Below are 15,328 nucleotides of genomic sequence, written 5' to 3' on the forward strand. Positions count from 1 at the left end.
AATAGAAAAAGCAATTAGCAAGTAAATGTGAAACAGGGGCAGATTTAGGGGCGGCGGCGTGCGCCCTCTATTTTTGCCTAGCAAAGGCGCCGCCCAACTTAAAATACAAAAAATGAAAGAAATTTTAACAAATGAACAAATTTGGCCATGAACAGCAAACAATGGGCCAAAACCGTTGAGTTTTCGAGGAGGTAACCCCCTTAACACCATTTTTTTTTTTTTTTCCAAAAGGCGCCCCCTCTATCAAAAATTCCTGGATCCGACCCTGTGAAAGGCCGGTGGCTGCTGTAACAAGATTTCTGATGCTGAAAAGCCACCAACATTTACATTTACAAGTCACTGAATGATCTGTAACCAATCTACCTGTCCAAGTGTTTGAAGATCTTTATCTAAACCGGAGAGTGTTTGTGCTCGGTGTTAGACGTAAGTCGTCTAGTTGTTCCCATGAGCAGCAGATTAATTGGTGATAGGTCTTTCAGTGTGCAGGGTCCCAAATTGTTGAACAACATCCCTTTAATATTATTCAAGAGTAACCTAAAAACTCACCTGTACTGATTGCTGCTGTTTTCAGGCCTTTTTGTTTATTCTGGAAATAAGTGCTGTTTATTATTTTTACTCCATATTTTTGCTTTTTATCTCAATTTCAAATTTGCCGGCTTTGGTCCCCATAGACCAGATTGTGTCACACACATTTTTGTATACTTGTAAGAGCTATTCCGCTTTGTTAGACTCACATAATCCCATGCGTCTATATACAGCAAGAACAACAAATTACTACTCTCTTGTTAGGTTTGGCGATCATCTTTTTGATTAAATAAAGTACTACATGAGTATTGATGGCCTTCCACAACATCATGTGCAATTAATGACCTCACATGGATAATAACTTAGTCAAGCATGAGGCCAATTAATGTTTTAAATGCAACACAACCTTATTGGTTTAACTTGAGCCAAAGTGGATGGAGGATCTTAATTCATTTGGTTTGGATGCAAATGAACATTGTACAGCTGGGATTTTGAAAACAGGCCAAATATAACAAAGTTGATAAGAAAAGAGACCCCAGAATATGCATAGAAGAAGTAAACAGCAATAAATGAAGAGCTTTGTTTCAAAACCCCTTACATCCACTTTTGGCCAAATTGAGTTATTGGCATAATATTATAGTGTGGGTAAAAATACACATTTTGGTGGTTGTTTGACCTTCATACTACCTTCCCTTCCGAGTTATCGCATATTTCCGTTTGGGAAATCTTAGGAATTTCCGAAATCTGAACTTAAAATGAATATAGAATTGTTTTGTTTTATTTTTTTTTTGTATAATGGTAGACTGGAATGTTCTTTACCTATTAAAACCAAAAGGAACTGTTTTTTGGGTCACTATGTTTGAAAAAATCATTTTAATTAACAAAAGGTGTAGCTTCGAAATACCCAAAAATGCCATTTTCCTAATTTAATTAAAAATTCATAATTAAAAAAGTAAATGAGATATTTCAATTTTTCTTTTTGATTTTCAAAGCATTAGTCAAGTTACATAATGTAGTGCAAACAAATGGGCTCAAATTTGATTGCAAAGGTGGTTTCTAGAAAAGGGGTAAATTTATTTTGTTGCAAAACCCTTACATCCACAAAAGGTGCGATATAAAAGAAATAATAAAATAAATAGGAAGCCTTGAAAATTGTCCCAAACCTATTCTTTTAGTTTCTATTCATCAACACTTTATCCAATCCCAAATTGAATCAAATCGAACAAGTAATACTTGCACAATTAAAAAAAGCTGTTTTTCTCAAAAAGTCAAAAGTGGATGTAAGGGGTTTTGCAACAAAGCTCTTCAAATATTGTTATGATTTTGTGGAAAATGAACTCAAGTTATTGAACATTTTGGATATTTCTTCTTCGTGAATTTTGCTAAAAAAACCAAAACAACAAGCATTTTTCCTCTAGAAGGAAGTTGCCCTTCTCTAAACCAGATTCTGCATAACAACTGATTTTTATTCGGGTGTGCCGCCGGATATCACATTACTGGTGCAGCCGGTCAATGTGTGAAAACTACAGTACTGGTGCAGCCAGTCACTGTGTGAAATTGGTCAAGCTTTCGTCAGATGTGGCTCTGAGTAATGTGATATCCGACAGCGCACCCGAATAAAAATCAGTTGTTATGGAATCCTGTCGTGAAAACCTATCTACTTACTTACAGATTCTGCATAGTTAGACAACTGTATAGTTAAACCTAAGAATCTGAAAATGCTTCCCTCCACAACTACACACCCTAAGCACCCGCTTTTCACCACCAAGACTCCCTTTGGTTTTAACATACCCACTTTGTATTAGGCAAAACAAAAACAGTTGTTTGTTTGTTTGTTTGTTTGTTTGTTTTGGTTGTCTACTGCTCAACCAATATTAAGTATGTGTTTACTCATTCATTTGGCGGATATCAGTTCTCATCATTTGCTGGTCATTTTTAAATTATCAATGCAAAATTATAATAACACATGATCTTCATCTGTGGCATTGTCGTTTTTTAAAGACAGTATTTGTTTTAAAGTAATCAAAATAGTTTTGAAAATAAAATTTTGAGGTGGGGTTGTCATTCCATTCTTGCAGGATATGCATCCGAGACCCATAAAACCAATTAAGCATGTCTGTGTCTAATATAGACTACTCCGTAGTCCACTTGCCCATTGTGCATACTCTGGATATTGTATTTAAGCTTAAAACTCTGATTTAATTAATTTGTGCACAATTGATAGATTTTCACAACTGATCTTTTCAGTCACCGTACTCCCTCTGTTTGTTAGCTTCCCAAATGGACTACTGACTTTGGATTGCGGTTTATGGATGAGATTGTCGGATTTCTGGCCTACTAAAATTGGCCATGATGTAATGCATCTTTAAAAGGATCGCCCAGATCTCGTTATGGTTTAAATCCTCCGGGCACCGCCAACACAAAAGGGCGGTATAGTTGTGTACCATATAGTTATAACTACATGGTACACAACTATACTGCCCTTTGTGTAGGCGGGAACATTAAATTCTCAGTAGGTGCATGAGCGTGTCTATACTTGCTTGCGGTTTAATTGGATTGATAAACAAGTATGATTGACAGTGTGTGTGTTAGGGACTTTGCCTGTTCAAAGTCCCGTTTAAAATTGAAAGTCGCGATTAATAAACTTTTCTAAAATTCTAAAATCAGAATTGTTCAGTATTGAAGTGCCAATATAATTATGACATTATGATATGTTGCATATGTTAAATACACTTTACTTTTACTGTCACTTATATAATTATATTAACTTTTTCATAACAATTTATACTAGTATTTTGATGTAATAAATATCAGTATAATTTCGAGTTCAACTGAATGCTTTCATCATGATTAATAACATGCTTTTATTTATCAAAAATCGACTATGGCATATAGTCTATGTCTAATAGTGATCAGGTTTTTAAATTTTAAATTTTTAAAGCAAGAATTTTGGTTTGAAATAGTGCTACATGTAGAGGTCTACTAAAATAGTTCTTCACCATGTGCTATACAGTCTAGGGTAGATTCAACTATATAGTAACATAATAAAGTTGATAAACTCTACTCTGTATTGCAAGATATTTTCTTTATTTCCATCCTACAGTCTCTTACGCGGAGCTGAAGAACTCGCACTGTATAAACCTTTGAAGCAAAAGTATGGAGGTGGATTGAAAGAGTTCACTTGTGAGGAAGAGAGTATGTTTGAAGGTGTTCATGATGAGGAGGCTTTCCTGACATCACAGGTAGGTGTTTCTAGAAACATTTCTGGAAAGGTTACAAACTTGACCTTTGATGTAAATGTTGGTCAAGTCCAAGACTTACTTAAAATCCCATTCAGTGATCTCTTCAAGGGGAAAATCAAACAAAAGAAAAATTAATTTTAATCATTACTACAAATACTAGGATATAGTATGGTTTCACCTGGGAACGAAGGGAGGACATTGATTGGTCACCCCAGGTAGGTAGGTAGGTAGGTAGGTAGGTGGGTGGGTGGATGGGTCAGTGGGTGTGTAGGTAGGTAGGTGTGTAGGTAGGTAGGTGTGTAGGTAGGTAGGGATTAGGGTGTGATCCCAGGGGATGATGATAAAATAGGATCTGTGGATAAGCTACGTGAATTTGACTTTTCTTTTAGTATAAAGATATACTCCTGTATTCATTTCAAGATACCTTCCAATACTGTTCTTTGTTTTGATCAACTACGTACTATGAGATCTTGCTCATTCTATGTGTGTTTCCTTTAATCGTGAATGAGAAAATATTTAAATTTCAGCTTTTAATGTCTGATTTTGTCTTTGTTAAATCACCTCCATTTGTTTAACAAATTTGAGTCTCATGGCCCATCTTTCTTCATAAATACTGAGTATCAGCAAAAGGTCACATTTTTCTCATTACCCCAGTCAAATTAAATGCCAGAGATATATTTTGTGTAGATGGTGTGTACAAAAAAAGAATTGTGGTAACCACATCCGGAAGTGTAATGTATACTATCCTATGGGGTATTGTTTTACACATTTTTACTCATATCAAATGGCTAGAGCAGTATAACTCAAAATTTTAATGGTCGGCTTCAATTGTACGACAGATAACAGAACATTCAGGACATGCCCCTTTAATGCATATTTGCAGGCAAGTCACAGAAAATCAATTCTTGCATACTGTTCACCTTTCTGTGTGTACAACCTGTGCTTTTATGTCATATTACAAAATGTATACTGGGTTTGTCTCTAGCTTTGTATGGCAATGCATCAAGTGAAATATTCTTCTGCTAGCATTAATTTCAAACTTTTCAGTTTTTGTTCCGATTTTGCTTGATCAAATCAAATGTTCCCATCCATTTCAATAATAAAAGATTTCAGGTGTATACAGAAAGACAAAACTGAAATTATTATCATCATTCTGCAAATAACATTCAAATGGTAAATAGATGCATTTTTAGGAATGTAGATAAATAATTCAAACATTTTTGCTTGACAAATCCATTAAATCGGAGTATTCATGTCTTTAGCTTTTGCCAGCAGCAGGGCTTGATTACAAGTGCTTTCGCCACAAAACTTTTTGGTGGCATTTCCCGGAAGTGGCAATATTTTTGTTTTCAGCAGTGGATTGTTATGTTATTACTTAATCTAAAGAAACCAGACCTTCATCAGGGTTGAAGTGAAGCAATCATCATTTGCAAAAATTGGGCCAAAGCAATCAACCGTTAGTTGCATGCCCGTACACAGGGTTTTTTTTTGTGGGTGGTGGGGAATTCCCCAAATGTGGACATTTTATTTTCACAAAAACAAATTGCTTGCCTGCAAAAGATAGACTTCACTCCCTAAATGAAAAAGTGGCTCTTGTGTTAATTTTTCTGTTTAATTAGAACCTTTGACCATGAAAAGTGGTCTTTTGGGGGCTTGTGGCTGCACCCACCTTGCGTACGGGACTGGGTAGTGGATGTGTAGTCTTTAAATCAGGGTTTCAGGTGTTATTTTGTTAATATGTTATTGTATTTTAAAGGGTTTAGTCAAGCTTTAGCTGCAACCCCTAGTTGCTATTTATTATATATTTGTGTGTATTGCACCATTTTAAGGGAACAGAAATTTTTAGGTCTTTGGGGGGAAAATGTATATCTTCAATATGAAAGGTCAACATTTTTAAATGATGGTCAGTTTTTCCTCCCAGCTGCATACACTTTACATGTAAGTACATATCCTCAGATTTATCCTCAGAAGTTTACTTTGAGGACTGTTAAATATAAAAAATCAAAAAAAATTTTTTTAAATTTTTTAATAATTTTCCATAAAATTTGTATTATATTGCCAATTAAAAAAAATCTAAATTATTTGAAATCATCAGGACATTCCTTGTATTCAGGATGCAATTCGATATGTGTCCTCTTGTGTCCCACAAGAAATACTGTGCAAACGTTGCTATCCGTTCCCTTCAGCTGAAGAAGAACTCCTGTATAAATCATATATCATAACTATCAGGATTAAATTCTGATCCCTAGTCTTCGAGAAAATAGGCACAGACAGACACACATACGCACCCCGGTATACTTGTGTGTCTGTGAGACTTGTGTGACTTTTCTTGTGTGTCTGTTTGACCAGACGGACATGTGACGGACACCTGATGGACCACTTGTGTGTCTTTTTTTCCATCTTGTGTGTCTTTTTTGTTGTTCAGACTGGTTGTTGCTTGTGTGCCTTTTTCAATACCTTTAAAAATGACCTCTACACCCCCTCTACACCCCCCTTGCAAGAGCTTACCTCTGTGCCTAGACACACAAGAAAAAATCGACACACAAGCTAGTTTTGTACTCAAAAAAAGACACACAAGCATATCTATTATATAGATATATCAGAATGTTCCTCTAAACCACAGAGGGACTCTTGTCTGATCAGATTATATGTAGTGAAGTAATTCATCAATCGACACATTGTAATTACACAGGCTAGAGCAATGATATGTACATAGTGTATGTAGGAAAGTGGTATTGACAGAAGAGAGCTTGTACCACAGTGTAACATGTGATAACTTGTTATTGATAATTACGTTTGGGATAGAAGACATACAAAGGCTAAATTAGGGACTTAATTGAATTGGTTTGATTTTATGTACTGAAGGCATGACAGTACTAATGTATTATTTTGATTTGTGTGTCACAATTTTAAAGGGCTACATGGCCTGGTGGTAAATTTATTTAAATTAGAAGACAATTTACACTCAAACTGCTTGAATGAAAACAATCATTTAGTCTAAAAGCCTGCGACTAAAAAGTACTTTTTCAGAATACTAGAATAGGTTCTGTAAATAAAAAAGCATTTACCAAAGGTGTTGTATAAGAAAACTTACAAAGTGAAATAGTTTTAAATTCAAATTACTATAGACCACTTGACATCACTGTTTATCAACAAAGGCGAGGGACTCGTCTATCGATATGCTTGAACGAGCCGCTACACTGTTCAATGGCTTTCTTGTAGTATATGAAATGTGGCGGGCGATTTAAAATGCACGTGCCCTTAGCAAACTACGATGCGTGTGCACACTGCAGGGCAAAGAACAATGGAAATTGCCATAATGCGCGCGCATACTGCCGGGCAATGACGTCACATGCCAAGTGATCTATTGAAGATGGAGCTTACCACAAATATTATTAATTTTGCTCAGTGCACTGGCTACTTATGAATATGATAGCATTTATTCAAAATACTATCTACTGAAGATAAAACTTCTATGTAATTGCTCAGAGTGCTATATACTTTAGATAGCATTTACTCAAAATATCATCTACTGATCTGAAGATATCAATAAGAGATGTGATTTAGTGTAAAATGCCTTCTACAAGAAACAGCACTTTCAGAATACTATAATAGTTTCTATAAATGCTATCTACTGAAGATAACATTTACCTAATTACACAATGAAAATGGTGTTGTCCTCTGGGACTTAAAGATAAATTGTTTTTAAATTAAAATTACTATCTATTGAAGCTGAAAAAAAAGAGTTTACCACAAATACTATTAATTTTGCTCAGTGTGCTATCTACTTAAGATAACATTTACTCAAAATACTGAAGATAGAACTTACCCAAAAGGCTATCTTCTATAGATAGTATTTGCTCAGAGTATTATACTTTCGATAGCATTTTTCCAAACTATCTGCTGAAGATAGCACTTACCTAGATAGCTATCTACAATTATAAAAGGCATTTGCTCAGGGTGTTATCTCCCTAAGATGGCATTTAAATAATACCTACTGATAACAGAACTCACCCAAAATGCTTTCTACTGTAGATAGCATTTTTGACTGTGTAAAAGTCAATAAATATGTTAAGAAAGCCTTCATTACGACCCCTTTGTGGTGGATGGTCACATTTACTCTTGATAGCATGTACTCAAAAAACTATCTACTGCAGATAACACTTGCCCAAACTGCTATCTACAATAAAGGGCATTTTCTCAGGGTAGTATCTCCTTAAGATAAGATTACCGATAACATTTACTCAAAATATTACCCACTGAAAATAGAACTTATACAAAATGCTATCTACTGTAGATAGCATTTGTATATTTAGAATATACTTATGTGTGCATAATTTCACTGAAGATAGAACACACCCAATGCCATATATAGATAGCATTTAGGCTTGTTGGTATTTATTCAGAATGCTATCTACTGAAGATAGAATATATAACCAAAATGATATCTACTGTAGATAGCACTTGCTTAGAATGTGGCAACTTTTGATGGCACTTATTCAAAATACTATCTACTGCAGATCACTAACAAAATGTGCTGTAGTGGCGAATAATATCTAAAGCTGGCACTTAATTAAATGAATGGTTTTATCAAAAATAAAAGTATTATCTACTGAAAAAATCCATAAAAAATTCTATGTACATATAAAGCTCTCAACTTAAGACTACCTTTACTGAAGAGTCATCTTATTACTGAAGATAGCATCTTCTTAAAAAAATTGTTTTTAATGAATGCAAGCATATGTAAGAATCATAAATTTACAAAGTGGTTTTGACTCAAAGTACTCAAGCAATTATTCAAAATACTATACATCGGAAAATAAATAACAAGTTGTACTCGGCCCTCAAACACTTTGAATCTTTAGAATGATTTGGCTCTCCCCGGCCTGCAAGCAATTATAATTAAGAAATTGTGTTATTTTTGTACATAAATTGCATTATTTTTCTCTGAAAATACTTGCGTGTCCATGAATGTAACTCAAAATAGAACCAATTCATATAAAATCAATGAGTTTGTGTATGGGCACTTAACCATGAAACACAAAAACACAATACCATGCATGTGTATTCTATGCAAGATTAAATCTGAATATATGTGGAAAACAGATGTTTGTATTCCCAGGGTTTGGAAGACAATAATGACACAATAATCACGATAAAATCCATCACATGACGAGTTTGGTCTGTTAAAGAAGCACTTTGTTATCTGCAGCCTCATTCTCAGGGTTTAGAAGACAGTAATAACACAATAATTATGATAACATCCATCATGTGATGAGTCTGGTCTCTTAAAGGGGTACTTTGTTATCTAGAGCCTCATTCCCAGGGGTTGGAAAACAATAAGGGCTCATATTGAAATACCCTACCACGTTTTCACACAGAAAGAAGGCAGGATTCCCCTCGCTAAGTGCGCGCCTCAGGAAAGCTCAGTCATAAAACGGATGGATAATATGCATCAGTGATACACCCTGCCCAGGATTTTAACAAAAGAAGGCTAGCACAGGAAAGCTGCAGGATGGCGCACACCTTCCTGTGTAAGGGAATTTCAATATGAGCCCTAATAACACAATAATTACGATAATACCCATCACATAATGAGTCTGGTCTGTTAAAGAGGCACTTTGTTATCTAGAGCCTCATTCCCAGGGGTTGGAAAACAATAATAGCACAATAATCACAATAATATCCGTCACATGGTCTATTAAATAGGCACTTTGTTATCTGCAGTCTCATTTCCAGGGTTTGGAAGACAGCAATTACACAATAATTATGATAACATCCATCATGTGATGAGTCTGGTCTCTTAAAGGGGTACTTTGTTATCTAGAGCCTCATTATCAGGGTTTGGAAGACAATAATTACACAATGATCATTATAATATCCATCACATAATGAGTCTGGCCTGTTAAAGATGCACATCATGATCCACAGCCTCATCCCGCAACTTCAAAAAGAAAGGATAAGATTTTTTACCATCCAAAACTACATAATGTTTGTGTGCACAAGCTTTATTGCTGATTTGGATCTGACACAGACATCCAATTTGTATAATTTCTGTCAGTGTTGACAGACAGAAATCATATCGCAGTGGCATTGGGGCACTGTAAATGCATGTGTAACTCACAAATTCAGTGTCTGCATGAGTATAAAGTAAAAGTAAGCTTTCCTTATAATCCTAAAAAGATCCTATAATCATCATGCTCCAGTAAATGATAGATTTTAGAGGTAGGTATGTTTCTGTGTTAAACATGCTTGCAGGTATTTCTTAAAGCAGATACCATAAATCCTAAATTTTGCATAATAATTTTTTTCACTGGTAAAATATCAGAGATATATGTACAGACATAAGGATGTATGATTTCTGTCAACTTTGGCATACCTAAAAAAATGTGTGTGATCATGATTTTGTAATGAAACTGACTAATTTATATTAGCAAGTATTAAAAATTGTGTTTTTTTTTTTCAAAGAACTCTACTTAGAAGAACAATATCCATCACAAAATTAGGCAAAATGACAAAATGCTGATCTATGTAATAAACACAAATACTGAACAATTGAGCAAAATGTCCTGAAAATTTTGAGAAAATTTTGAAAAATGTGACCCATCTATATACCAATCTTCACACGTAAGTAAATGGTCATCCAAGTTTCTTAAATACAAGGAAAGAATTATACAAGATTAGCAGTACGTTTTCAAAAGATTGGCACAAATTATTGGAGGAGAACAAACTAGAAAATTCCCCCCCCCCAAAAAAAATCTTTTGTTTAGATCGAGGGCCAGCTTCAGCAGGGAGGTTAATCGCTTTCTGGGTGCTTCCTCATCAGCAGCTTCTAAATGATTTTTACAAAATATGTAGTTAATGCCCAGTTATGCCATGTCGTATAAAAAAATATCATGTGATTGCTGTAGCAAACTGTAGGCCTAAACTACTATTTTGGTGTTGGAATATAAAATATTATGCATTTATTTTATTACTCTTGCCATTAAAATTTTAATGATATGTGCATATCTGCTGTATATATGTAGGCATCAGCCCATAGCTGATGTGGGCTTTGGTAAACAAGAGCAAGATATTTTGACATTTTGTTACTTTCAAACGGTCAAAAACCTTTTTTTATCCATGTAACATAATCAATGCAAATGGGAATTAATATTATTAATAATAAGAGAATAAATGTATTGTTTTGAGACACAGCTGTGTATCTATGTAATATTGATATAAAATATATCATTATTTTGAGTGGAGCACCAAGGCGGGATGCCAAATTGTTGCATGTGAAACAGGGACCGTCTTTTGGAATTTGCAGGAGAGCAGTAAATTGCTCTTCTAGAACCTTCAAGGAGAGCAAAGAGCAATTTACAAATTATTGAATGTAAGCAGAGAATGGTCAACTAAGGAGAGCTAAAAATCACTATCCTATATCAGATTTAAGGAGAGCAGTAGAGAGCAATTGCTGTCGCTCTCTCCTCAAAAGGCAGTCCTTGGTGAAAATAATGGTATCTACCATTTTTTATCGGGTGATAGATACACAGTTGGGTCTCAACACAATACAATTTTTCATCTTAAACATATGAACCTAAAATTATAGTTTGATGTAATTTACATCCACTTTTCTTTTGTAACCATTTTTATCAAGTTGGCAAATCCACTTATTCATGCGTGTGAACGCAAAATACTGTGCCGGTGTGTGTGATCACTGCTGCACAATGCATGTATTCTTGCGTGTAGTTGCCATATAAAATTTTTATATTAAACTTAAATAAAATGAAAAGAGTGTGTTTTCAATTCCTTCCAACAAGGAGAGTGATGCGACCCAGATAACGCTCTTTGAAATCTTGTGGATGTGCATTTCCTTTAAGAATCAAAAGCTGTTAAAAGTTGCTTGTCGTAGGTAAATTTACCATTGATAGTAGGTGATCATCTAAACATGGCTATTGTTGATACGGGAAGTGAGAATTGTCTAGCACTGTACATCAGGGAAGGTGTATTGGGCTATTCCAGTTGAAATCCATACACCCTCATTGGACCTTAATCTTCCACACAGGGAGTGAGAATTTAAAATGTGATATATTTATAATCTACACTCCTTGTGTATGAGATTATGGTCATGTCTGCTATAGGGGGTATGGATTTCATCTGGAATAGCACAATTTATTGAAGGCAAGGTTTGAGCTCTAAATTTAATATTCTCCATTCATGATTATAGCAGGTTTATTGTGTTCTTGTGCCTGCAAAGGTAATTCAAAATATTATTAAAGGTTGGTCTAATGAAATTTTGTAGCCATGACATGTACATTGAAAAGCAATACAAGTCACTAAATGCTTTCCAGGAGAAAAAGGCTTGTGAAGGCAAATATATGATTCTCTTAACAAATATAATCATTGTCATTGTATAGACTGCACATAAAGATGCATAACAACTTCGGATGTAGACAAAATTTAGACAAAATGGATAGGATTTGCCAGATATCATATAGCAGGAAATTTTTGCAGTGTTTTTATTTTGCACTTCCTAAAACCAAGCCAAAACATTTTGAAATTTGGGCTGCAGTTATGATATTATATTTTTTGTTGGCAATTTGAAAAAAAAGACCCAATTTTTACATCTTAAACACAGGTCATTGTTATAGATACCCGAAAATGAGACCCATATATTTGCAACACGTCCCTGCATGATTTTGTAGTTGGGCGCACATGGTACAAGTATAAATATACATAGAAAATTAGCCAGGAGAAAATAAAGCCACTTCAAGATTGATAATCAGTTTGTAGACTTAATTAACCTAATTGTGCTTGCAAAAATAATCAAGGAGATTTAGTGGTGGTACTACTGTATTGTGGTATTCCTGTAACCATGGAAGAAAGAGGATGAGACTTCACTTATCTATTTAACAAAGAGGATAATATATCTCCCTTTTCCTTGATTTAACTGCCCATCAATATTGGTCATTTCCAAGCGTGTTTTTGCCGACTGTTATAAATAGCTGGTAAATTATTTAATTGTACACCTGAGTTTGCATATTACCATGAATACTTGTCTGCTATGTATGCAATAGCTATAGGTCTTCATATTTTTAGTGACTGCTGTTTTAAGCGTGTGATCTAAAGTGGCTTGTATACACAAAATGTAGTGACGCATCTCAAACAATTGTATGTTTTCCTTCTTATGCATTTTAAATTTTAAAATATGCCCTACATTAATATGCAATAAACAACTATATAACAAATTGCAGTTTGGAGACAATTATGTAGTCTGAAGAGAGAGGGATAGAGAGAGGGAGAGGAAGAGAAGAGGAAAAAAAAGAGGGAGAGAGGAAGGGAAAAAGGAGAGGAAGAAAGGAGAATATGATATGAAGGGAGAGTGCTAGAGGAAGGGAAGTGGAGAGATGGAAGTAAAGAAAGAAAAGTGCAAGAGAAGGAGACAGGGAAGGAAGGTGGAGAGAGATACAATACAAGAAAGACACAATACCATTTGTTGCTTCATTACAGGATTTTGTTAATTGAAGTTAGACCATATAACAATGGGGACCTACCTATGTCTACAAATCCAGTCTCAGATATTATACCTCATGGAATTGCAGCAACTTCATTCATATTCCAAATGGTTAACCCACTTTTGCTTGTTTTTTTTTGTTTTTCATTTCAGGAGAGGCAAGCGATAGTATTACATATGCTGCAAAATCTACGAGCTGAGTCTGGTGATAGACTGGGCAAAATTAAACTGGTAGAAGGCCAAGCTATAGGTAAATATTGATGCTCTGTTTTTTTGTAGCAAGTCTATCATATTAAGTACATGTAGCACTTAGGTTTGTAAATATGAAAGTGAGTCCTGATTGACTGTTTGAAAATGGGTCATCATGATACTTTTATTGCATATCAGATACTTTAATGCCATTTATTTCTTCATAACATATGACATAAAAGTTTTGAGTCACTCATGAAATTTGTGAGCTGGGCTGGCAACATTTCCTATGTATTCATTCCTTTACATGGGGAAGCAAAACTTGCCTCCAAATTCCAAAAATTCCCTCCAAATCGCAAAGTGTCCTGAGAACAAGCTTCCTGTATTCCTATTTTTCCCAGCCTGTTTTGTGAGGAAATGCTGAAGAGCTTAAATGGCATGTCATATGAGCAGTCGCAATGTGCGATAAAAAAATTGCTAGTGATCATGCAAATGCTGGAATAGTAGTATTTTCACAATCACTACCAGCAGGAAGTCAAACAACGTAGCAGCAAAGTTGTTTTGAGTCAACTGGTTATGCATGCACACTGAAGCATGCTAGCGACTTATTGATCAGATATTGGCAATCGCTTTTCTGATAAGCGACGAAAGTTATGTCGCAAAACTGCTACGCTCCTAGTGATTGCCTCGTATGATAAACTCAACCCTACAATAAATTAATTCTTAAACACAAATTGACAGGGCACAGCTATGTACCTGTTCAATTAGACAAAACCTGTGGGTGTAATATGGAATCAGCAGTCCACTTTTCAGTTTGAAATTGACTCTTAAAGGGGCATTTCGTGATCCACAGCCTCATCCCCCCACTTTTCTCAAAAAAAGTTGAGATTTTTATATCACTGGAAACCTCTAGCTACATAATGTTTATGTACAAAATATTTCTTGCAGATTAAATCGTTTAGCAAAGATATCGTGAAATTTGAATTTCGTTCTGGTGCACCAGAACGAAATTACAACGCTGCCATTGTTATGGAGCAGTGTAATACACATAATCATGCATAACTCGCGAACGCAAAATCGGAATCAACTGAAATTTTGGGAATAGGTTTTTTTCGTGGATATCTAATGAAAAATGACATAAATAGAGGATGCTAGGATCACGAAATACTCCTTTAAGTGTCTTACCTTTAATTGTAGACCAATTTCAAAACCTGTACCCTATGCCATTTGCATTTAAACATAGCATTATATACCATTTTCAACTGCCTTTGGTAGCATTTTGTTATTGTATTCTGTGCATTGAAATGTACCAAAATGGAGGAATAGTAGGAGTACTTACAGCCAAGGGGGAATTGATTTGGCATTGGATGGGGATATGCAACTGATGAGATGGTGAAAAAATTACCCCCCCCCCCCAGCCCCCGCACTCCATGCATCCACGGGTAATCATGCTTGTCGGTGAACTTTAAAAATACCCCCTTTTGCATCTCATTGCGCGAAGTTTTTAGGGGAAAACACCCCTTTTTTTGGCGATTTCGCTAATTATTTGCCCTTCAACAATACCCCTATTTTCGCTAAAATGCGAACGATATTTCCAATATACCCTTTTCTGGCAGAAACGCGTAGGGTTGGCTCACAGGCCCCATGGCTAAATGTATGAACTTCAATCACTTGACCGGGTGCACACCGGATGCGCAGAACAAAAAATTGGGAAACTGGGATATTTTCGTAAAACCACATAAGATATAATAAAATATTACCTCTAGCAAGAGAAATGATATTTTGATGAAAGTACCCTTTTTTCAATTTCATGAAAAACACCCCTTTTTTTGTGTTTCGCAAATCGTGTTTCTTCATCTGAAAACACCCCTTATTT

The 15,328-nt window shown here is 35.2% G+C and overlaps 1 protein-coding gene across 1 annotated transcript in view; it reads left to right on the plus strand.

Annotated features, from left to right (window-relative positions):
* The window catches only part of LOC140171376 (anoctamin-8-like), a 53,768-nt gene that overhangs the window by 13,790 nt on the left and 24,650 nt on the right, over window positions 1-15,328 (plus strand). The window contains exons 3-4 of the mRNA XM_072194620.1: window positions 3,629-3,767; window positions 13,417-13,513. Coding sequence (XP_072050721.1) covers window positions 3,629-3,767; window positions 13,417-13,513 — 236 coding nt within the window. The remainder of the gene's footprint in view (window positions 1-3,628; window positions 3,768-13,416; window positions 13,514-15,328) is intronic.

This window comes from Amphiura filiformis, chromosome 15, assembly GCF_039555335.1.
Source record: "Amphiura filiformis chromosome 15, Afil_fr2py, whole genome shotgun sequence".
Taxonomy (NCBI): domain Eukaryota; kingdom Metazoa; phylum Echinodermata; class Ophiuroidea; order Amphilepidida; family Amphiuridae; genus Amphiura; species Amphiura filiformis.